This window comes from Leptodactylus fuscus, chromosome 1 (genome assembly GCF_031893055.1).
Source record: "Leptodactylus fuscus isolate aLepFus1 chromosome 1, aLepFus1.hap2, whole genome shotgun sequence".
Taxonomy (NCBI): Eukaryota; Metazoa; Chordata; class Amphibia; order Anura; family Leptodactylidae; genus Leptodactylus; species Leptodactylus fuscus.
Genome location: NC_134265.1, coordinates 261421318 through 261447822, shown reverse-complemented (window position 1 = coordinate 261447822; position 26505 = coordinate 261421318). Strand labels below are relative to the sequence as shown.

At 42.5% G+C, this 26505-nt stretch overlaps 1 protein-coding gene across 1 annotated transcript in view; it reads left to right on the top strand.

Moving 5' to 3' along the window:
• Nucleotides 1–3373: 3373 nt before the first annotated feature.
• ANK2 (ankyrin 2) overlaps nt 3374–26505 on the top strand; it is a 188433-nt gene continuing 165301 nt past the window's right edge. Inside the window, exon 1 of the mRNA XM_075286364.1 lies at nt 3374–3676. Within this exon, the coding sequence (XP_075142465.1) occupies nt 3548–3676 (129 nt within the window). The 5' untranslated portion in view covers nt 3374–3547. The remainder of the gene's footprint in view (nt 3677–26505) is intronic.

Here is a 26505-nt window from a genome sequence, read left to right as displayed (position 1 = left end):
GCTGCATTTCCACAAGATGGGGCCTCAGCCTTAGGCTCCAAGTTGTGGAAGCGCATCTTTTTTTGTTGCAGATTTCGCTGCGTTTTTTTGAGCCAAAGCCAAGAATGGCTACAAAAGGAAAGTGAGATAAATAAAAAGTTCTTATACTTCTACCTTCTGCTCAATCCAATCCTGGCATTGGCTTAAAAACACCACAACAATATCTGCAACAACAAAAAGCTGTGTTTCTGCAACCTGGGGCCTCAGCCTTAGCCCCCTTGCACATGACTATACGAATAGTCAGTGCGCTATCCAGGTTTTTGCTAAAGGATCCTATTCCTGTCCGATTTTGTGGCATTGCTTCCACGGCTCCTAATCATTGACTCCACAAAAAAATCATTAATCAAATTAATTTATTCCTGCAGCGTTTTTTTAGCTGTGTTTCGAAAAGGCTGACGCTCCACATAGCGGAAACACAGCATTTGTGATTGCTGCAGAAACGTAGTGTATACAAATGCACAAATGCAGTTTTTACAGTGCCAGCAAAGTGAATGAGATTTAATAATCTCATTCACTTATTGCAAAAAACTAAAACTCAATGTAAAATGCTGCAGAAAATAACGCTACACGATTTTGCTGCACTTTTTGTCTTTTGACACAATTCAGGAAGAGTTGCTTTTTGTTGTGTACTCTGTGGATTTTTTGTTTTGGAGCCAAAGGCAAGAGTGGATTTAACAGAAGGGAAAAGTATAAGTATATAGATATTTCCAATTTTGACTTTGACTCAAAAACCACAACAAAAAAAGCTTTTCCACAACGTAGAGTATTAGCAGGCGTTCACACTACCGTTGGTGACCGTCAGTAGTGTCCGCTGCTAGTGTCCAATACATGATTTTAAAGGGATCCTATCATTCAAATACAATTTTTTCTAGGTACCACGGCGGAATAGCCTTAAGAAAGGCTATTCTTCTACCTTTCGTTGTCTTCTCTGTGCCTCCGTTCGCCTGTAATCCTGGTTTTTGTCGGTATGCAAATGAATTATCTTGCAGCACTGGGGGTGGGCCCCAGCACTCAAACAGCACTGGGGGCGTCCCCAATGCTGTGAGTGAACTCTCCAGCGATGCCTCCATCTTCTTCAGCAACCCGCCTCTCTGCGCATCTTCTTCCGTCCTGGGTAAGCGGCCATTTTCTTTTGGCCCAGGCACGGCTCTGCCCGAGGCCTAGATAATTGAAAACCCAATGGACGGGTGTCCTTTTTTTCCTGCATATGCCCAGAAAGCAGGAACAAAGAAAAACCTTAAAGGTCCATTCACACGGAGGAAAATGGCGTTTTATTTGGCACTGAATTATCAGCACTGAAAAAAAAATTCCTCCCATTTACTTCAATGGGTGCTGCTAGCTTTTTTTTTCACTAGCGGAATTTTCCGCTAGTAAGCTAGCAGAACCAATTGAAATCAATGGAAGGCTTTTTTTGCAGCGCTGACAATTAAGTGCCAAATAAAGCGCCATTTTCCTCCGTGTGAATGGACCCTAAGGCTGAGGCCCCACGTCGTGGAAACACAGCTTTTTTTTGTTGCAGATTTTGCTGCATTTTTTGAGCCAAACCTAGGGAGTGGCTAGAAAAGGAATGGAAACTATATAGAAAGTTCTTATACTTCCACCTTCTGCTGAAACCACTTCTGATTTTGGCTTAAAAATCCACAACAAAATCTGCAACAAAAAAAGCTGCGTTTCTGTAACGTGGGGCCTCAGCCTAAAGAGGACCTTTCATGTCCTTGGACACATGCACTGTTGGCTTTTCCATTATGTGCCCCGGGTAAAGACCTATCGATGCTGGTACCGTAGCTCTTTACTGTCAGAAGGGTGTTCCTGACAGTCAGTCAGGAACACCCTTCCTCACAGCAGTGCCTATAGTGCTGTACTGTGAGAGTGGGGAGGAAAAAATAAGTGTTACTAGTATAATTTTCTCAGTTGACAGTTAATTTAATGATTAAAGAACAAAAGAGAAATCTAAATCCCATCAATATTTGGTGTGACCAAACTGTGTCTTCAAACATCAGTTCTTCTAGATACAAAAGCCTTTAAAGTGGACCTTTCATGGTCCGGGGCACAGGCAGTTCTATATACTGCTGGAGGCCGACAGTGTGCTGAATTCTGCGCACTGTCAGCTTTCCCGATCTGTGCCCTGGGTAAAGAGCTATCGGTCCGGGTACCGTAGCTCTTCACAGTCAGAAGGGTGTTCCTGACAGTCAGTCAGGAACGTCCTTCTCCACAGCAGCGCCTATCGCACTGTACTGTGTGAGCGGGGAGGAACGCCCCCTCCCCTCCTGATAATAGTCGTCTATGGACGAGCACCGTGAGCAGAGGGAGGGGGCGTTCTTCCCCGCTCACACAGTACAGCGCGATACAGCGAGGAAGGGCGTTCCTGAATGACTGTCAGGAATGCCCTTCTACGGTACCAGAACCGATAGCTCTTTACCCGGGGCACAGATCAGGAAAGCCGACAGTGCGCTGAATTCAGCGCACTGTCGGCTTTCTAGCGGTATATAAAACCGCTTATGCGCCAAGTGATGAAAGGTCCTCTTTAAGGGACACTATCAGGTCAGACATCCAATGGTAGTGTGAATGTCCCCTTAGCCAGCCTTGCAGCTATTTATTAACAAATATAAACATATAAAAAATAATAATGGAACATCCAGGAGACATTGAGTAGGGGTGGAACGCAATGAACCCATTTTGTGTCATTCTAGAGGTGTGGGGCTATCTTGTCTACATTCGTGTCCGTATTGGGCTACAGCAGGTGACAGCAGGACGGTGCTAGTGTGGCTAATAACCCAGAATACATGGAGCATGTCACTAGCATAGGAGAAAGCGGGATTGTAGCACGTACATTTCCAGTCAGTGTACTGTATGCAGACTCACGTTTGTGGTGAGCCATGAATATTCCGAGCTGCTCTTGCTTGCTCACCCGTGTATTTGACTAGTGCCAGGCTCGGAGCAGGTGGACCGGCCCCAGCCAGTGCGGCTTCAGCTTCCATCTGCAATAATGTCATTAAACAGAAAGCAGAAGGACGGAGGGAAGGAAACATGTCATGTGCTCCATCCGAGGCAGTCCTAGCAGCGGCAGCAGCAACAGCAGCAGCAGCAGCAAGTCATTAAGTCAGACTGCACCATTCTCATTCTACTCTGCGATGAGGTACTGCTGGAATTTCAAGGAGATCCTCCTCCCCTGCTGCCAGCTCCGAGGTGGCCTCTTCCTGTAGTCAGAGGGCGCAGGCTCTAGTCACAGTAAGGATGGACTGTCAGTGAGAACCTGGGACCGTGCCAGTGTGAGCAGTGATCTGATTCTCCCCATCTTGTCATTGACACCTGCCAGGTGTAACAGTGCCTGATGGCTCCTGCTGCATATGCACACGAGCTGTAATTTGTCTGTGGATTGGAGGATTACAGTGGAAAGTTCTGGCTGGCAGCCATAGACTTAGTGGGAGAAAGAGAAAAAACACACACACTGGATTTGTATTCGTGTGGTAGGAGCTGAGTCCTTGAAGCTGGTTCTTGCCTCCTCAAAATGGCTCATGCTGCTGCTTCTATTAAAAAAGTACGGGAGCTGGAACTGCCTGCCATTGACGAGAAAGAGAGGGAAAAGGAGAGGAGAAGGCGCAAGGTCCCTAGGGATCGTATAGATCGGAAACGCAAGGTATGAAGGTGTAGTAGTCACACATGTGCTTCGCCCTGTCATGTCTGTGGCATTTACTGCTAGGGTCATGTCTACATTGCTAATCATGGAGTGTGTCAGTGTGTTGCTGAATGTGGATTACCCTGTCCACCTCCCTTGTAGAGATGCAGAGTTTCCCTGCATCAGTGACTCCTCGGTGCAGACCCCACCTTCCTCATGTTTGGTCATATCAGCTGGGCACCGTGCTATTGCAGAACAGCTGGAGGCTACACCATAGACAGATACACCATGGACTGATACACTATGGACTGATACACTATGGATTCATACACCATGTAATGATACACTATGGATTCATACACCATGCAGTGATACACTATGTAATGATACACCATTGACTGATACACCATGGATTAATACACCATGTAATGATACACTATGGATTCATACACCATGCAGTGATACACCATGTAATGATACAAGGATTCATACACCATAGATTGAAACACCATGTAGTGATACACTATGGATTCATACAGCATTTAGTAATACACTATGGAATTATACACCATAGATTGATACACCGTGTAGTGATACAGGGTTGCAGATACAGGTGTGGCTTGGGTTTTGCACAGGGCTTGTAACATAGGTTATTCTGCAGCCTGTTGTCAAGCCGTGTACACAAATGACTGTAAATGACAGCAAGCTGTAATGCTCACATTCCCGGTTGTGTCACATGCAAAAGTATTTGTGGCTTCAGAGGGATGTAAAATGGTTCAGCTGTGGTTTTCGGTTTGTACAGCTGTATTGCTCTGCCCCTGCTTCTTGAATGGTGCACCAGTAGTCAATTATTGATGCTGCCTCCCCTGCATTATAGAACTATTCCCCTCATCATTCAAGGTATCATATATATAATACCTTTAATATAAAAGGTGTGCACTGTGGTCTATACTCTCCAGGAATGCAGCATTTTACAAATATAGCAAATCTGGGTCTGGTTTTTACTGTAATATTACCTGCATTTCAAGAAAATTGTTTAGCTTCATACCTATAGCTATGCAGTCGTATTACATTGGATTTACATGTAAAACATAAATGGGGGCTAAGCCTCAGACAGTGTCCACAATGGAAGGGTCGCAGCGACTAAGTGAGTCTTCAGAATGCGGTGTTGCTTAGAAATTTATGATACAATTTTGTTTGTATTACAAAGACTTTTGCAATTTGCAGAAATGTTCATTAAAATTTAGAAATTTCTAAGCAGATCTACTATTTGACTCAGCCGATTTATTTTCAGGGTTTGTAGGAAACAGGTTGTAGACCCTGTCCCCCCTTTTTATTTACAGACATGTCAATATAACATATCAAAGGATACATTTATGGGGAACTCCTCTGTAAGTTTCCATCTTATTTTAAGGAGTAGGACAGTGGACAGTTACTTATCTTGTCATGAGTTCTAATATTACAAAGCATGTCGTTTATTGGCAGTAACAATACATTTGTGCCGACCACTTCATTCATTCAGCGTTCACCAGGGGAATAGATATCAGTAGTGGGATATTGGCAAAGTTCCCTCCATAACACTGAGCAGATATTTACTCTTCTATTGATCTTTAGTTACATGATAATGTAGATTCCATCCATTCAGTAAGGCCATATGATGAAACTGATAGATACATTACTATGTAGCTGTACTTCATATACGGATTGCATTCCATATATTATCCCTGTGTCCTGGATGTGACATTTTCTTCGCAGTGATTGGTGTCCTAATTTAAAGACTGCAGGGACATCTTATGGACATTGCTTTGATTTACTTACTACTATTACTTACACACACTTGGCACTTTGCTCATAAAGCAAAACAAACGTGTAAACAAAAGTTTAGTTACCCTTTGTTGCTTTAGGCTGAAACCCCATGTTGCGAAAATGATATGTTCTACAGTACCTCAAAGTGGATGGGACTCTGGCTAATCCCATCAACACATCGCTGTATGAAAAGCACCCGCATTTTTTAATATTGCAGATTGTCAATTAGGGTTAGTTTACATAGTGGAAACCTTTTACGCGCGGCTAGCCGCAACGGGATCCCGATGCTGCGCATCAACATTCCATCGTCGCATTCCACTCCTGATTAGGCCTGGATGAATGGGCCTAACCAGGAGTGGTCTCGGACCCTGCAGCTGACTCAGTCACAGAATCCGAGGGAAGATAGGGCATGCCACTTCTTTTTCCTGCTAGCTGAAAAAAATCACTAGCGGGAAAAAAAAGTTAGTTACTCCCATTGAAATGAATGGGAGACATTTTTGCAGGAAGATTTTGAGGTGGATTCTGCATCAAAATCCACCTGCAAAATACTCCATGTGAACATACACTTATACCTACGGTAATGCTGGCATTTCCCATATAGGTATAATAGGAGCAGAAAGTCAGCAGAGGAAAAAGCCTGTTACACTACGGAAAAAAACATGATGCATTTCTGCTGCATTTTTTCCACAGTGTTTGTTTTTTTTTCGCTGTGTTTCGCTACGTGGGGCCTTCGCCTTACAGGTTTTTTTTTATAATGTTCTATCAGAAGATCTTTTTTTTTGTTTGGTGATGTTTTTTTTACATTACCCATGTCAGTATCTATATTTAAAAAGCAAACAAAAAAAATTCTAACATCTTGCAGTTTTTACTCTGGTCACTAAGCCTAATAATCCTATAATGCTTCCATATAATGCTTTGCTGCAGTCCTCTCATTATCAGCACAAATAGGGATGATAATCATAGTTTGCCATCTCCCCTTCATTGCACAGTGACTTTTGCACAAGTCATTGAGGAAATCTAGAAAGTTCTACTACAGAAATCAATGAACATTTCCAGACTGTTGTGTCTAGGGTCCAAGTGAACACAGTAAAACAGTAACTCAGGCCGCCTCCATAAGATTGTACAAAAAATAGAATAAACAAAGTACAATCAGAAAATTATATTATCAAGTTTTAATTTGTTTGATACATTCCTTTTAGGATTCTATTACGCTTGGTTCACACCAGCGTTCGATCTCCGTTCTGAGGTTTCGTCTTCTGGAAACCTGTCAGACCGAGTCCGTCCGTGAGCGCCGGTGAGCATTTTGTGCTCTCTGCGGCAAAACCGTTTTCAGGACACAAAGTCCTGCATGTCCGACTCTGTGTCCGGTTAAAAAAAAAACCAGTTTTGCCGTGGGGAGCATAAAATGCTCACTGGCGCTCACGGCCGGACACTTTTCAAACCCATTCAAATGAATGGGTTTGAAAAATGACTGCAGGTTTCCGTCTCCTGTCCAGTTTCGGGCAAGAAACGGAAACCTGCAAAACGGAGACCTGGATGCAGATGTGATTAAGCCCTTACAAATTGACTGCCTCAATAGTCAGTCAGTCTTTGCTCTTTATGTACATAAACAATAGTGATTTTACTCTACCTATGATTATTTATATAATTTCTATCCGTAAAGCATAACTAAAATTTCAGACAATTTTTGATCTTCCTGCAGTATTTGTTTAATTAAAAAATTTTGTAATATACTTTATTAACGCATTTTGGATCCTTTCTGTAAATTTGTGTATTATTCACTCTTATTGTTGCTTCTGTGCTGGGATCTGTTCCTTCCTCTCACTAGAGAAAATGAGGGTAGGGTAGGGTCACTTTAAACAGGTATATCTGGGGTGTTATAAAATGTTGCTTTTTGTAAGATGAGAAGAGGAGACCTCTGCGTATAACAGGCCTCTTCAGGAAAAGTGATCACCAGTATAACTAATATAGGGACACAAAGTTACTCCCCAGTTTTTGTAAAGAATTGCTGTAGTTTGACTTTCGGTATATGCATGTTGTATAAATGTAGAATGCCAGAATACTTAGTTTGATACCTGTAGGATAACTTTCCCAAATGTAAAATCTAAGTCTAACATTGGAGTTGATCCAGATAAAAAAAAAAGTGAATGTCCTCCACAAGCCGATTCATAGTCCCATTCTGGCTCTACCCAAGAATCCATTGACTGTTTAAATCCTGTGGTCCATCCATTTATCCTAAACAACCGGAAGAAGATCTGTGGGGTAGAACTGGCTAACGCTGGTTGTCTTATGAACCTTCTGAAAGAGTTTTCCCATCACAATGATCCTATCTATACTGCTAGTTTATGTGGATTTAAGACTTTTCCTAAATGCATTGCTTTATCAAAACTGCTTTGTTTGGCCGCTATCGTAATTTATTCACTTCATTGTTTACACTGTGTCTCCATGACCACAGGCCTGGTGCTGAGCTTATCTCCTCAGTTGACAAGTGACTAGCTGCCTGCTCTCAGGGGAGGAGGGAGGGGCTGAGTGCTTGGCGGCAGCTCTGAGCTGTGTATGTCTCTGCCACAGACAAGTGAAGTAGCTCCCTGCTCTCAGATAGGGGAGGGGGAGGTGAATGCTCCTGTATTTCAGAGCTGTTTTATCTCCCGCCCTTCCACTTACCAGTTGGTTTAATTGAATTCGGCTGATAAGGGCTGAGATAGGGAGTCCGTTACCGGTATGTATTGCAAACTTTCTCAAATCCAGCTCTGCTACATCAGCTTCTACATCAGCTTCATACTGTGGTAATGCATTTACAACCAATCCCTCATTACTGACTGCAAACATACTGCTATAAAGGGGAGATAGCAGAGCAAGTAAAACCCTGCCCACCAATGTGCCGAGAAAACCAGGAAGTGAACAGAGCAGACAACATGCAGGCTGCTGAACAAATGAGTTGGTAATACCCCTTTAAGTCTTGGAACGTCAGCAAGTAATATATAATTGGCCAAAAGAAATTTCAGAAGAGGTTGCACCTTTTCAAGAAAAAAAATTTACTCCTCCAAAGCATTTTATTCAAGGTCTGATCTTAATGCTTACTTAGACATAACACAATGAATGGGGGGCGTAACTGGGGGGGGGGCGTAACTATTAAACTGCCCCCAGGAATCAATCCCCTGGTCTGGAGGGAATATCTTTTGATTTTTTTTTAGATTTTATTCTAGATGAGTTTATCCTTTTCCTGGGGGATGCTCAAGTGCATGAGAGTCTACCTAAGTCTTCAGATTCTGATGGTAAGATTCTGATCATAGTGATACCAGACAAACAATATGAAGTTATTGTTTTTAAGAAATAGCTGTAACATATAAGGGATGGAGCCACTAAAGCGGGGCTAATCCTTATCAGATCCCCATATTCTCTCTTATTGGGTTCTTTAGTGAGGAACCCTGGCCCTAATTACTTGATACATTTTCATTAACGTAAGATTTTCCTTGAATATTTATTGTTAGACACTAATAACTAAAGAGGTCTTGTAACTAGAGTCTATAATGATTCCTGGAACCAAAGGGCAGAAGTAATGTTCTTTATTTTTATCCTAAACCAGTAGGTATAATTTACACTAGCCATTTATTGAGTTGGATTAATCTGACTGTACTTGTACCATCACCATAATATTTGGTGCAGATTGATTTATTAACTAATTATTTAGCCATTTATGAATGGGAGATGAATGTGTACATCAAATCTTTCATATACATTATTCAGGTGCATTACTAAAGGGTGCTTACTGGGGCGTATATATATCATATAATATCAAATAAATTATGATACGTTGTTGTCATTTTATCCAATCAAAATGTATTGCACACATCAAATGTGACATATTTCTAGATAAAGTGCACCAATAAAAACCCATTAATGTAAGGCCTGGTTCACATCTGCGTTTGGTATTCCATTCGGGGAGTCCGCATGGGGACCCTGAGAACGGAATACCGAATGCATTGACAAGCGGTGTGTACTGAAAGTACACGGACCCCATTGCACGAGTCATGCGGAGAGGAAAGTCGTTCATGAAGTACTTTTCTCTCCGCATGACTCGTGCGGACACCGTGCGGAAAACACACAGACCCCATTATACCATATGGGGTCTGTGTGCTTTCATAAGTTCACCACTTGTCAGTGCATTCGGTGTTCCGTTTGGCGGTTCCCTCACCGCAATCCTCCATTTCTGAAGTATTCGCTTAAAATTTTCACGCTATTATGAGATTTTTTGTATTTATGTGGTAAGACTTGCCAATTCAGAACGAGACATATTTTTGGTGTATCCAAAAGTGAGACAGATTTGTTGGTACATCAGTAAATGAGCCAGAATTTTGGTGTATCAGAAAGTGAACCAAATTTGTGAAGGTCCGTACAACAGGATAAATGGATAAATAAGGCCTGCTGTTGGTTATTGTTTGTTAAGTAAACATTTCTCAGTTGGTAAAGATGTCATACATTCTAGAGAATAGATCACCATTACCTGCAATATTGGTTGGCCATAGACTGTGGGAATACTACACACGTCCTCTGTGTACATGTAATATTATCCCTCCTTCCAGGATCTGCATGCATCAGCCTGGCCTATTCTATGACTGTGATTCCTCTCCATATCATGGGCAGCTATGGTCACATGATACATGCCAATCCAGGCAAATGACCCAGATCCAGCTTTATTTTAAAGGGGCTCTATCATTGGGAAAAGTCATTTTTAACTAATCACATCCTTGCATAGGCAATGGTTTTTGAATAAGTCCGTTTTTGTTTATATGCCAATTAGAATGGTGCACGATGCATCGTGCACCCCCTTTGCTATTGTTTCCTATATGTGTATACAGCACAGGCTGCTGCTGCTGATGACTCAGCTTCCTGTTTGCACACACAGATAGGAGATAATAGCAGAGAGGAGGCTGCTGGGAACTTCCTGTGCTGGCTGGGTGCTAATTAGCATATGAATAAAAACGGACTTATTCAGAAGTCACTGAGTCATAACTAAAGGTAACTGTGGAATAGCCTTTCTAAAGCCAATGCAAGGATGTGATTAGTTAAAAATGACTTTTCCCAATGATAGAGCCCCTTTAAGAGTGTTTCAGGGAATCTGGTCCCCCTACTCACAGAGCAGACAACTAATAACCCTCCTTTATTAGGGAGCCATCTAGCCCAATACATTGGGTGGACAGTTGATCAAATATTGTGACAAGTTGATTTATGATAATATGCTGGATTTGTGCCATAGATTAAGCTTTTTTGCTAATTACTTCATTAACAGACCGAGATCCACATTGTGTCGTAGTCCCTCCCATTGGTTTTTGTGCAGTTATGCATGATAATGTGTTTTCAGTCTGATACCACACCTAATCCTTACATCTTTCTGCCCTTCATAATCAATATAATCTCCTGGACTTTCTGTGTAGAAGCCTGTCATATGTATAATCTCACCTGTAATAATTACACCTGACTGTGATATCATAGTCATATTGGTAAGATTAGGAATTTCATGAGCCAGCAAACCGCTAGTAACTAAATGACGCAAGTAATCCCATAATAAGCCAATACCAAACCTGGCTTTGTACTGACTAGCACAGCCACAGACAAAAAAATAGGATTCATTGTATTATGCATATAAGGCAAAAAGCCCAAATAGGGCATGGCTACATACAAAAATCTAATGGTACAAATAAGACATTGCTGGATACGGAACCAATCTCTATAAATAGGACATTGCTAGGTACGGAAGCAAATGGTATAAATAGGGCGTGACTGGGTATGACAGACAAATAGTACATATAGGGCATGGCTAAGTACAGAAGACGAATGGTGAAGACAGGACAGGACTACGTACGAAAGACAAATGGTGCAAATAGGGCTTGGATAGATAGTTGTATATGTTGTATAGACAGTTAAAAGCCATGGAAGGCTCTCTCCCATTAAAGTTGTAAAGCATCCATTAGAAATATTGCAACAAGAAATAACTGAAGAACTGCATCTACCATCTAGCACTTCCCAAGACTATTTGTGCAGACATTATGTGCAGATGGTGCTGTTGCTTGCTGTGGACAGTCAGAGAGGAATATATTCTATCCAGGCTTTGTCTTGAATCATGAATCGTTCTAAATGAAATTTTCATGTTCCTGTAATTATGGTTTGGGCACACAAGGCTCTCCCAGGAGTAATGCTGTGCTGCCTGTCATCATGTGGCCTGGTTACAGGAGACGGAGGGTGGGGTCTGAGGGATGTCTCGCTCCTCTCTTTTTCCTTTTGTGTTGCTTTAGGTGAATCTGTATTGGAACCAAACATGCAATTTATAGGGCTAACAATATTTACATCCACAGATGATACAATTCATTACATATATATCTCTATCTATCTATCTATCTATCTATCTATCTATCTATCTATCTATCTATCTATCTATCTATCTATCTATTATATATAGCCTTTAGTTATATTATTACAAGTGATAAAAATTCGTTGATCAGCTGAAAATACGCCCAGATGGCATGATCGCCTTGTCATACTGTACAGGAACAAAACAATTGTATTTATTTTCCTTAGAACACCCCTGATCGGCCAGTTTACTTCCTTATGTTAATGGTAGATGGTTCATCCGCGTGATCCTACCATCCTACCACTTCTCAGGGTGCCAATTTCTAAAGTTAGAGTAGGTATGAAATGTAGAAAACAGGTGGTTTAGCATGTCCTGGTCATGTAAAATCAGATTTAAAGCATTCTGCTGCACATAGATTCATGATCATTGTCCGCTTACATGTATCAACCATCAGGGGCGGATCCAGGGCTGGGCGAGCTGGGCAACCGCCCGGGGCCCCGCACCCAGTGGGGCCCCGCGGCGCGGACCTAACAAAACGCAGGTCAGGTAGGTCGGTTAGAAGCTTGAGGCCCTTAAAGGGGTATTCCTATGTCCCTTACTCACCAGTCTTCGCTGTTGTAAACTCTTCTTTCTTCCTGGTTTTCTTGCGTCAATTGGTGGGCGGGGTTTCATATGCAAAGCCAGCGGCGAGATAACGTCGCTTCTATGCCGCTGGCCTTGCGTGCACGCTCCCGATGCAGCTAGGCATCGGACATACAGCTCTATAAATAGATGGTGAGACCAGTCCCCCAGCCTTCACCTACCTCACTCATTTCCCCCTCCTCTATCTGAGAGCGAGAAGCTAAGTCACATGTGTGGTGCAGACACAGGAACTACCGTATTTTTCGGACTATAAGACGCACCTAGGTTTTAAAGGAGGAAAATAGGGAAAAAAAAATTTGAAGCAAAAACTGCTAAAATATTTAATATATGGGAGTTGTAGTTTTGCAACAGCTGCAAGGCCACATTGACAGGTGACCCTGCAGCTGTACAGGGACGCATAGAGTGGTTTTTATTTTTGCGGGGCCAGAAGTACTTTTTAGTTATACCATTTTGGGGAATATCTATTGCTTAGATCACCTTGTATTGAAAAAAACCCCAGTGGTTTATGATATATCATTTTCTACTTTTATATATATATTCTAGGGACAGGAGGTGATTTAGAACTTTTATTTATTTCATATTTTAGTATATATTTTTAAAGCTATTTTTTTTTTTTTTTTTACTATTTTATTCCCCCCGGGGGCTTGAACCTGCGGTCACTTAATTGCAAGTCCCATAGACGGCAATACAACTGTATTGCCGTCTATGGGATATTCTGTATATTAGTATTACAGCTGGTCATAGACCCAGCCGCAATACTAATATATAGCAGTGACAGGCCTGGGAGCCTCATTAGGCTCCCGGCTCTCACCCGAACAGATCGGCTCCTGCGATATCGCCGCGCAGGAGCCGGCCTGCAACTTCACAGGTATGGGGCTGGTGGGGACCGGCCCCGGGGGAGAAGGGGCCACCGATACTGACCCGGCATCCACTGTACTAGAGAGGCGGATGCCGGCGAGGGATAGACGCCAGCACAGGTGCCGGGGCCTGAGACATTGCTACACTCCTCTGCCCTGCATGAAGCCAGCGGCGGGGGGACGGAGGAGCGGAATAGCAGCATCACTCCTCCCGCTGCTGGCTTCATGCAGGACAGAGGAGCGCAGCGATGTCTCAGGCCCCGGCGTCTATCCCTAGCCCGCATCCGCCTCTCTATTACAGCGGATGCCAGGCGCCACATTCGGACTATAAGACGCACCCTTCTTTTCCCCCCAAATTTATTCTTATAGTCCGAAAAATACGATAGTTAAAAAAGCGCCTCAAAAACGCATTTTTAGGGCTAATTTTTCAAAAAATCCTTGGGGGGGGGGACCTCAGACTCCCTGTTCCCCAGACCCCCTGTTCCCCAGACCCCCTGTTCCCCTGGTAAGTAGGGCCCCACCAAAGTCAATTGCCCAGAGCCCCACAAAGCCTGGATCCGCCACTGTCAACCATCAGTATTCTTGATCATAGCATAGATGGTAAATGAATGAGATTTTGTGACTTCACCAGATTAGGACATGCCAGGTCTCCTTTGTACAAGTACAGGCTAGTGGTTTAGGATGTTCTTCATTTACATTACTTTAGTCTGTTATCACTTTTTCCATGCATGGTGTATTTTTTCACAATATCTTTTTTATTGCTGTTTTATTGCTCAAATCATTGCTATAAATGTGTTCATGTCTCTACATGAAGCATGGCTTTGAAACATCATTACTAGCAAATAACTCAGTTCACAACGTGTGGCCAGTCCAAGGTCACATAGCCAAGTGCATAAATGAGAGTACTTTATAAGAGGGTGTTGTGAGCTATGGGTTAGTATGGGGCAGAGGCGTATGCAGGATTTTCCAGAGGGGAAGTTTGGGAGGAGTGAATATGTTGGGTGGGGGTCCCCCCACAAACACCAAAAGGTCCCACATACTATAGTGCTTCCTGGGTCTCACACAGTGTATCCTCACCCCCAGTTTCCCCAAAATGTAGTGCTACCAAAGTTCCACAGAATCGTCACCCAGGGACATATGACATATTATAATACCTCCCCCACCCCAGTTCCACACAATATAGTGTCCCCCAGGTCCCAAACAGTATGTGGGGGATGTTTGTAGCTATACCTTTAGATAGATAGATAGATAGATAGATAGATAGATAGATAGATAGAGAGAGAGATACATCTAATAAAGTATTTTATTGTAAATATATGGCCATGATGTAGACTAATATAGGATTATTAATTGGTATTCTACTATAAGCAGCAATGGTCTCAAAGTAGAGCACCTGCCATCCCATCAGCAAGCTAACAGATGATGCTTCACCACCTGTGTATTGTGTCTGTAAATTTGCAGTATATACAGTTTTTAGTGTGCTTGTAATTCACAAAGCTAAAAATAACCCCATGCCAAATGAAAAAAGTAATACGGGCACATGTATTTATGAACATTAGTATAGAAAACAGCAGAAACATACTTACTACTGGTAAGATACAGAAATACAGTCAATATGTGAACACCACCACAATAAATGATAGAATATATGGCCTGCATATCATCTAGAGGCAATAATCCACGGTTTGAGTTGTGCACCAAATTGTAGGGCAATGACCAAGATATATATATATATATATATATATATATATATATATATATATATATATACAGTATATATATATAGTGAGAAGGTGACAGACAGGCAAAGTGCTGGAGTCCCGCTATATCAGCCCCAGGTTTCTGACTTATGTTTGGTCCAGGGCGGGCTCGGTGAGACTGTATCGTGCTTGTTGTTTTGTTTGTGTGGCTGTTAGTAAGCCACACATGTAGTTAATTTTTACTGTCTAGTTAATTGCTCAGGTGAACAGGATTTTGTTTCTTATTTTCTTGCCTGAAGTTAAGGCTGTATTTTATTTTGCTCATTTTGTGCCTGAAGTCAAGGTTTATTTTATTTTTTTCCTGTGTTTTTTTTAATATATATACATATATATACTCCAAAGATTGAATATGAAATGGAGACAATATGCTGAGATTAATTTAAATAAAAAACTGACAAAGTAAAAAAGCAATTGCTGGTAATGCTATCATTATCTTTGGTATATATATATCTTCTAAATAAATCTAAGGTGCTTGCTCATCTCCCAATTCTCTGTCATGGATAGAATAAATAGAAGATCCCTGGAAAGACAATCTTTTAACCTCTGCCCCCTCAAGCAGTCTGTTCTCTGTAGGAAATCATTCCTGCCCATTTCATCCCTACAGTGTCTGTGCACTTGCACATGGCTTCGGTAGAGATTGGCCTGTCTGTTTTCTAGAGGCAGACAATATAATTATTGAAGGCGTCCTGTCTGATTTCAGAATTGATAGGTGAACAGCTTGTACTGTAATAGTCCAAATCCTCTCTAACATAATAATTTGAAGAGCGAGATTACCAAATGTTCAGACACTTTTTTCTGCATTTTCTTACTTGTTGCCTTGTCGGATTTGATGGGGCACTGCCAGACATTTGGCTGTGAGTCAGGACACATTTTAATTACAAAATGTAATCTGTGCAGCTTTCCTTAACACCGACGACAATGCAGGGGACAGAGTCTAACAGAAGCCTCATGCAGTGTACATGATGTTGCATTCACCACCAAGGCATAAAGCACAGATATACAACAATTGTAGTAGACAAATATTGAAATGTAAAAATGGTGATGATTTTCATACCTTGGTATATGGTTGTATTATTCATATTACAGTGTATCTTTGTCAATATTGGTGAGGGGCTGGTACATAGGATGCTGGGTGCTTAGGGGTATTAACAACGTACATTGCCATGAGTAAGGTATTTAGGTACAGGACTAGCAATTGAACTTACTCTTTACCCTTTTCCCAGTGAAGAAAAACCTACAACTCTGCACACACTTATAATGTACCTCCACTTTTCAACTATATTTTGCATACAGAGGGATATTTTTTTAAAATGACGTTTTTAAGGCTAGTCTTCATATCCTCTGTATCGGCGGAGGGTTCACATCATGTATAACATGGCCCTTGCATACCCATAAATGAGGTGCAGTCTCCACCAGGTCATGAGTCTGGAGTGAAATCTCATAGCTGGCATAGATTTCCAGCATAATTTCTGCCAATTTTCTGGTGTACATGATACAAAAGCTGGTGAAGCAGGCCCTTGTCACGCCCCGTTTTCGGGAAAGTGGTGTGGGGGCAGTACATCTGACATGTAGAAGGTCACAAACCCAAAGACTTTATTATGACCAAAATCTGTCATACATTAGTAATAAATCTCCCCCATTTTATATTCAACCTGGTAGATTGTAGGCACGGGCACAGCTTTAGTGCCCAAACCACTGGCATTTTTATTAGTAATGGGCTAAATATTTGTTTTTACATATTACCATGTCTTTTATGGTGAGTGTGATTGAAATGTTTTCATTAAAGCCCCCAATCCAGAGAATTCGGTAAAATGGACAGATTCTCTGCTATGTCCCTTATCAGCTATTGAGCACATTTCAGAACTTTTTGTATGTATTTGAACATACATAAAAATGTATTTTGGAAACATGTAGTGTTTTTATGTAACCTGTCTAGCTGCTGACATGGTGTTTATGTCTTATAGGGCTGATTTATCAAGACTGTTGTATCATATGTATGTCTTGATGTTGCCCAGATTAACAATGTAGCACAGGTTCTTAGTGAATCTGCTCCACTGTGTTTCTATAGCACAACATTCACACCTGCAGAAAAAGGAGGTTTGCACAAGACGTTGCGTTGTGCCAGATCATAGCACTGGTGGTGGTGGTGGGGGAGGGGTGTCCTTATTTTGAATTCTTCTATGGAGTCTACTGACTTAAACAGCGTATGCCACAGATTAAACATATATAAATATAAGTGATAGATTTCATGTCCCTTTTATCCATTTCATGCATTGTTTATATATGACTTTACAATATTTTCAGTTATATTGGATATAACTGGTTGGGGTGGTAACTATAAATTGCAAATTGAAGTCAGCACAATGCAATATAAACACGTCGTCCCTTTATGATTGGTGACATGTCCATGCTATGGTTCTGATGCTGGACAGGATGAAGGATTTAGCCATTTCAGCAGTTCCCAGTAGAGCCTGAAGCAGTTCCTTGAGCTCCCATCTAGAGATTAGGACTGAACAGCTGAGGTTCTTCCTTTGTTCCTACAAAATGAAGAGAACTGCCTTTTATTTATTAATCCGTCCACCCATCAAGTCTTGCTTAAGGTTTCACATTTCTGTTCATGTAGCAGCTTGTGGCTCATTTACGCAGATGTAATAGTTGTATTTGTGAGTCACAGACTTCTATGGAGAAATTGGGGGAAGTCGATGTATAATTGTATCTTTGATTCTAAGTCTTCTATGTGACATTAACTACTTTTATTATGATTGTTGTTGTTTTTAGCCACTGAAAGCACGCAGTCTCCCTTAGGGCAGTATGTGGCTTTGATATTTGCTTACTGTATAGCAGAGTTATTTAGCTGTAAAGTTGTTATACTTTTATAGCTAATTTATGTTTCTCTGCTCCTGAAAGAGGGAAGGAATCTGGATAAAACTTTTAATAAAATCCCATACCACACAAAAAAGAGGGGATAAGGGAAATAATGACATTAGCATTACAATCCTATCCTACTAATATTATAAATGTGAAAGTTTGTATGTTTGTGTGTTTGTGTTTGTATGTTTGTGTGTCAATCACGCAAAAACGGCTGAATGGATTTGAATGAAATTTGGCACATAGATAGATTGTAACCTCGATTAACATATAGCCTACTTTTTATCCCTGTGAATGACATGGCTTCATGACTGTTATGAATTTATGTTCACATACTATATTACACTGCTCTTACCTCACCTTCTGAAAAAGCCAGGACTGTTATCTCTCAGTGTAAACACACACTAACCCTCAGTGTGTATATAAATTTGCATATTATCTGATCTGCTCCAGTGCACACAAAGTGACATGGGCAAACACTTTTAATCCAAATTGGCAGGCCAGCTCGATAGCTGCAGAAATGCTAGAGCAGGCGGATCATCAACACCAACAACACACTCATTATTTGACGTCCCAGCGAGGTGCTGAGATGCCGGAACAATCACAGGCACAGTGCAAGAAACAAGTTCAACAGCAGGCCAGCTTGAGAGCTGCCAAAGTGCCAGAGCATGCGGATCATCAACGCCAACAACAAGCTCATTATATGGCGTCCCAGCGAGCTGTTGAGATACTGGAACAATCACGGGCACAGTGTGAGGAACGAGTTCAGCAGCAGACCAGCTTCAAAGCTGTCAAAACTCCGCAGCAGGCGGATCATGAACACCAACAACATGCTCATTATATGGCATCCCAGCGAGTTGCTGAGATGCCGGAACAATCACAGGCACGGTGTGAGGAACAAGGTCAGCAACAGGACGGCTTGCGACCTGCCAAAATGCCGGAGCAGGCAAACCATCGATGGTAGCAATTTGCTGAATATAGTCAGATCATCAACAGCAACAACCCGCAGACGAAGTCGCAGGCAGAAGCTAGTCACTTCTAAGAATCCTTTCTAGGTAGGTATGTTTCAGCACAATATCATTAAATCCTGCCTCAGGCTCTTTCAGGGCTCACATGATGTGACAATTCATCATATAAGCTGTATATATTGCAAATATTATTGTACATGAACTTCCATACATGAAAAGATTTTATCCATTTAAACAATTCTTAACTTTTATCCTCATATTGTGCATAGTATCTTTCTGTATTACATGAACAGCAGTCTTTTTGCTCTTTTTTTTCTGTTATTCCCTTTTATTCTTGCACTCTGCCTTTCCCTCTGGGATTAACTCTCAGTGCAGGGACCACTAATCTCTTCAGCCAAATGGCAGATGGATCTGTACAGTACTGTATGTCAGTGTTCTCGTTCTCATCGTCACTCAGAGAGCATGCCCAGCCGCATGTTTCCACCATAGCAAACCTGGACAAAATAGTAATGAACATACTATATAACCAATGTCTCTCCTTTTGTTATAAAGTGCCTACTATAAGGCCAGGTCTACACTGCGCGTTTCGTAGCGCTAGAGATTGATTGTAATTATTGATCCACGGCTACACTCCAGATGAATGACAGATGAATGAATGTGATTTTATGGCTGCAGCTGTCACTCTATTAAATCAATCCATAGCGCTACAAAAACTCACAGTGTAGCCCTGACCTAATGCTCAACCCTCTGTCATGAGTCTATTTTTTACCTGCCTTAGGCTAAGGCACCTAGTGGGCCACAGCAAAAAGGCGCTGTGGGAAAGACTGTGGTGGCAATGCATCACGGTTTTTCCCACAGCGTTTTTCACAGTTCTCAGTGGTTACCTCTAAGCAGGAACTGTAAAATGCCACATGGGGCCCTGGCCTTATTGTCTTTAATGCATGCTTTAAAAGGCCTATTATAAATAGATATGGTAAATATGTTTTAGGCTAAAGCCCCACGTAACGGGCTGCAGCGAAAAAGCGCTGCAGGAAAAAAAAAATCAGCAATACATTGTGCATTTGCACACAGAAAGTCAGCAGAGGTTTCCTCTGTGGACTTTCTTCTTCAATTATACCTATAGGGAAACCAGTGTGTCCGTACATTAATTCACATGAGGCGATTTCCAAAAATGCTATGGTTTTGGAAATTGCAGCATTTGCGCTGCGTGTATTTTTCTGCAATGTGTGCATGGGATTTGCTAGAATCTCATCCACCTCGCAGGGACTGTACAATGCTGCAGTCTGCGTACTGTAGATTTATGCTAGATATTACAGAAGGGGAGGAAGGGTTTAGCTGGGTTGTCCATGTAAGTGATGAGGTGGGAGGATGTTGAATGATATTCTGGTCACAGCAGCCTAGAATTATTACATGTATGATTATAGTGACTTGTACATATAGAGAAATAAGCTAGAAGATACCGTAGCGTAGCCATACACACTGTATAGCTGTAGGGTTACAGGTGAATAAGAAGGTGGGAGTAAGCCTGACCTCACACCTCAGATGGCGGCTAACATGCCAAATCCGTTTCCCCAAACGTAGAACAAATTAAATGACCGGATTATCAAATACACATGGGGTGGTAGCCAGGCCTGCCAAAATTGGCCAACCTTAGTGTAATGTGTATGGCCACAGCTAGATGAAATAAATTAGCATACATGTATGAAAAACAGTAATAACAGTAATAGTATTACTGCTAAAAGGAAAACTACCTGTGATATTTGATAAGGTTGCCAAAAATGTTTAATAGGGAAAGAATGCTGATAATAGGGTAAGATTTTTTTTTTTCGTTTCTGCGAATTTCACATTTCACAATCAGTATCTGAAGAGAGATGTATTTGGGGAGGGTATGAGGCAGCTCTACATAGCGCTTACCTGTTGTTATGTAATGGCTGCGAGATGAGCACAGGAATCTGGTTGCTAGGATACGGTGTGGGCGCGGGGCGCGGAGTCACCGTGTACTGAAGCTGTAGATTATGTTAGGAAACCTCTACACTACATTACTGTAGCTATAGACATCCCATAATGAGTGAGTAATGCTAGGATCACACTAGCGTTGGCCTATCCGTTGGTCAGAGAACAGGTGGACCTCTCTAATAGTGGTTACAGACAGAGCCTGCTGGATCCTATTTCCTATGGGTGTCTGCCTATTTAAAACTGAAAGCGGCAGAAGAAAAAGTCCAACTAAGACTCTGGTTCAGATGTGAACTGAGCCTTATCCCCCTTGTTTTTTCTTGTTCCCCGCTTAACCGTCTCTCTACAGGTTCCCATATTCTTTCAATAACCGCCAAACACCTCCACTTGATGATTGATGGACTTTAATTGTTCTTCCTCGTAAATTAACTAATATTATACTTCGATAGTATACCGTAATTTCTCCAAATGCGGTCTTATTTGCTGCTCCCGTTTTTATAACCTATGTTATCCTTGTTTTGTCTGTTATTATGAAAATTAATAAAAATCATTGAAAAGAAAATAAACTGTTACCACTTGGGGACCTGAAAAACGGAAACCCAATCTGCTTAAAAAGCGGTTTCCCATGGAAACTTACGGACCGCATAGACTATAATTAGGTCCGTCAGGTTTCCGCCCGACAAATGCATTTTTCAAGCATAATGAGGGATGGAATCCCCAAATGGAAATTGATTGCAGATGTGAACCCAGCCTTAGGGTCCATTCACACGGCGTAAACACGCGCTCATTTTGGCACAATACACGTGTAAAGAATACATGTGTAAAAATAAGACTCCCATTGACTTCAATAAAAAGCAAGACAGCACCGAGCTGTATATGGTGAAATACCGTATAGTTGGGGGTGTAGTACCAAGAGTTAGATGTACTCTCACCTGATGGAGTTGTGAGGAATTCACAACTACCGTATGCGCCTGGAAACCGATTTTAGGGGGTTTCTCCCTATACGTGATTGAGCAGCTGGATCTTATTCACCATTGGTGTGGAAGATATATATAAAGACCAGGACAGAGGACCGCGCTTCACCAATTTGAAAGATAACACTTTATTAAAGTTCTGCACAAAGCTTTTCGGGCAAGAGTCGCCCTTCTTCAAGTGCAAAGGAACTGCCGCAATGGGGAGTCAGAATGTGCCTGTTTGCTGTGTATGTCCTGATGTGTAGTCTGACAGCTTTCCTCCTGACCCCTAAGTGTGCATGTGTAGGCCTGGCAATAACATGTTTTCTGGCACTTTTATTACACGTGTAAAAAATGTCATTGAAGTCAATGAGAGTCTCATTTTTACACGTGTATTCTTTACATGTGCATTGTGCCAAAATGAGCGCACGTTTACGCTGTGTGAATGGACCCTTAAGCAGGCCAGGCCACATGCATTAGATAGCTGTCCAACAGATGGTCATTTGACTGACAGCTTTCCTCCTGACCCCTAAGTGTGCATGTGTAGGCCTGGCAATAACATGTCTCCTATGAGAACAAAAACATTGGGCGTGTTGAAATACAGTATCCTGACCCTTCTCTGTAGCATCTACCATCAGGGGAACGTTTTAACATTACCATACACATTAGATGGTTGGCTGGTCCTGATAAATTTGGGTGGTGGGTTTACCCAAAAGTACTCTAATGTATATTACCATCCAGAGGCACAATGCAAAGCTTCTGGGCCCCAGTACAAAGTCTTCACCAGGCCTCCCAACTATCATGTATTGTTTATAGTATTCTTTTCCTTATATTGGGTGCGACCCCTGAGACTCCCTTCACAAGAAAATGATCCTTATGCAGTGAAGAATATATTTTTATATATTTGCCACAGATGTGTTCCTCTAACTATGCTTTCATTGAACCAGTTTCCTATAGTAAAAGTTCATGTGCTCATGTCCTATTAAAATCACAGATTTTCTGCAACCCAAACTGTATTCTGTGAGTGCTGAAGACCTGAGCAGTGTGTTGCAAATGTCAATCACTGTTTCATTAAATTCAGCTCTTCTAATCTGGAGTGCAGAAGCATGAAGGAAAAATTCAGAGGTCATTCTTTATTCCAAAAATAACTACAGTAATCACTATCGTGTCAGAATTGCATTTGGAGAATATGTCAATTGTTTCCAATACTCAGACTGAAATTAACCCGTACAGGGATTGCATTTCATTGTGAGCTACAAAGGCCTGGTGATTTACAGACAGAAATTGCCAGCACTAAGTAGCAATCGGTATAAGTGACTACTGCATCATTGATGTTAGGAGCGTGCATTGGTATCTATCTCTTTATATTAATTACTAGAGGGAGGACCCGGCTTCGCACGGATATATTACATTTTATGTTTGTGTAGTGGCCCCATAAGAATTGTCCAATTTTGCATTGGTGTATTTTGTATGTGGTTTGTGTGTATGTCCATAAGCGTCATGTGATTATGTGTATCTCATTTTGAATGTCAGTGAAAAACCTGTGATCAGTTGTTATGGATACCTGGAGTAAAGCTGTATCTAATCCTTCCCCATGTAGTACTGTGTTTAGATGCAAGTATCTAATCCTACGGCATGTGGTACTGTGTGCAGACGTGTGTATCTAATCCTATGGCGTGTACAACTGTGTGAAGACACGTGTATCTAATCCTCCCCTGTGTGGTATTGTGTGAAGAGGCGCATATCTAATCCTACGGCGTGTGGAACTGTGTGTAGACGCGCGTATCCAATCCCCCAGCATGTGGTACTGTGTGCAGACGCGCGTATCTAATCCTATGGCATGTGGTAGTGTGTGTAGATGCGCGTATCTAATCCTCCCCCGTGTGGTACTGTGTGCAGACGCGCGTATCTAATCCTCCCCGTGTGGTACTGTGTGCAGACGCGCGTATCTAATCCTCCCCGTGTGGTACTGTGTGCAGACGCGTGTATCTAATCCTACGGCATGTGGAACTGTGTGTAGACGCGCGTATCCAATCCCCCGGCATGTGGTACTGTGTGCAGACGCGCGTATCTAATCCTATGGCATGTGGTACTGTGTGCAGAGGCATGTATCTAATCCTCCCCTGTGTGGTATTGTGTGAAGAGGCGCGTATTTAATCCTACGGCATGTGGAATTGTGTGTAGACGTGGGTATCTAATGCTACGGCATGTGGTACTGTGTGCAGCCGCGCATATCTAATCCTACGGAACTTGGTACTGTGTGTAGACGCGCTTATCTAATACTCTGGCGTGTGGCACTGTGTGCAGACGCGCGTATTTAATCCTCCCCTGTGTGGTATTGTGTGAAGAGGCGCGTATCTAATCCTACGGCGTGTGGAACTGTGTGTAGACACACGTATCTAATCCTACGGCATGTGGTACTGTGTGCAGACACGCGTATCTAATCCTACGGCATGTGGTACTGTGTGTAGACGCGCGTATCTAATCCTACGGCATGTGGTACTGTGTGCAGACGCGTGTATCTAATCCTATGGCGTGTACAATTGTGTGAAGACACGTGTATCTAATCCTCCCCTGTGTGGTATTGTGTGAAGAGGCGCGTATCTAATCCTACGACATGTGGAACTGTGTGTAGACGCGCGTCTCCAATTCCCCGGCATGTGGCACTGTGTGCAGACACGCGTATCTAATCCTACGGCATGTGGTACTGTGTGTAGACGCGCGTATCTAATCCTCCCCCGTGTGGTAATGTGTGCAGACGTGTGTATCTAATACTCCCCCGTGTGATACTGTGTGCTGAGACGCATATCTAATTCTCTGGCTTGTAGTACTGTGTGCAGAGGCATGTATCTAATCCTCCAAAGTGTGATACTGTGTGCACACACATGTATCTAATCCTCCCCTGTGTCGTATTGTGTGAAGAGGCGCGTATCTAATCCTTCGGCGTATGGAACTATGTGTAGAGGCGCGTATCTAATCCTACTGCATGTGGTACTGTGTGCAGACGCGTGTATCTAATCCTATGGCATGTACAACTGTGTGCAGACGTGCGTATCTAATCCTCTGGGGTGTGGAACTGTGTGTAGACGCGTGTATCTAATCCTACGGCATGTGGTACTGTGTGCAGACATGTGTATCTAATCCTACGGCATGTGGTACTGTGTGTAGACGCACGTATCTAATCCTACGGCATGTGGTACTGTGTGCAGACGCGTGTATCTAATTCTATGGTGTGTACAACTGTGTGAAGACACGTGTATCTAATCCTCCCCTGTGTGGTATTGTGTGTAGACGCACGTATCTAATCCTACGGCGTGTGGAACTGTGTGTAGAAGCGCGTATCCATTCCCCCGGCATGTGGTACTGTGTGCAGACGCGCGTATCTAATCCTACTGCATGTGGTACTGTGTGCAGAAACGTGTATCTAATCCTATGGCGTGTACAACTGTGTGCAGACGCGCGTATCTAATCCTCTGGAGTGTGGAACTGTGTGTAGACGCGTGTATCTAATCCTACGGCATGTGGTACTCTGTGCAGATGCGTGTCTCTAATCCTCTGGTTTGTGGGGCTGTCTGCAGACGCATGTATCCAATCCCCCGGGGTGTGGTACTTTGTGCAGACGTGTGTATCTAATCCTTCGGCATATGGAACTGTGTGCAGACGCACGTATCAAATCCTTCAGTGTGTGGAACTGTGTGCAGAAGTGCGTATTTAATCCTCTGGTTTGTGGGACTGTGTGCAGACGCGTGTATCTAATCTTCTGGAGTGTGATACTGTTTGCTGATCTGTGTATCTAATCCTCTGATGCGTGTATCTCAGTCTGGATATCAGTGTTGTATTGTGCATGTGGAGTGACCATGTGTATTGCAGTTGGAATATGAGTGAAAGACTTGCAGGTTTGTATTGGCTAAGGGGGGGGGGGGGCACTGTGTTTGGAATGCTGTATCTCAGCAACGGTACGTCCGAGTGAGTTGGAGTCTCGTCTTAAACCTTCCCGGATACCTGAAGTATCTCTGTACCAAATTTGGTGAAGATCGGTCCAGCCGTTTGGTTCGCATTAGAGCACAGACAGACAGACAGACAGACAGACAGAAATTCATTTTTATAATATAGGGAGATAGACATGTACAAGGCTTAGATTTGTACTTCTGTTTGGAAGGCAGGTAGGTGGCTTTAGTTGCCCCTGTGCCCATAGATCTAATGAGGAAGAACACTGGTCTCAGGTAAATGATTTGGGCGGTCACAGTGCATGGTAGTCTTTTTCCAAAGGATAGGTCATCAGTCTCTGATCTGTGGGGTCCAACACACAGACCCCGCATAGATCTGCTTATGCAACTGCCTCCAAGTCTTATAATCTGCAGCAGTGGATGGTAAGCCAAAGCAGCCTGCCCCTATTTAAGTAACAGGAGCAGAGCTGAAATCCCAGGGCTGTATAGTGATGGGGTCGGGGAATTGTAGCTTCACTTCTATTACTTGAATAGCTCTCAGATGCAGCCAGATTATTGTATCTGTGCGGTGTCCGGGTATTGGGTCTAACAGATCAGATACTGCAGACCTATGCTGTGGATAGGTCATCTGTATCAAAAATGCATTTAAGGGGGCAGCCTGGTGACTCAATGGTTAATACTGCAGCCTTGCAGCGCAAGAGTCATGGGTTCAAATTCTGCCTAGGGCAATATCTGCTAGGAGTTTGC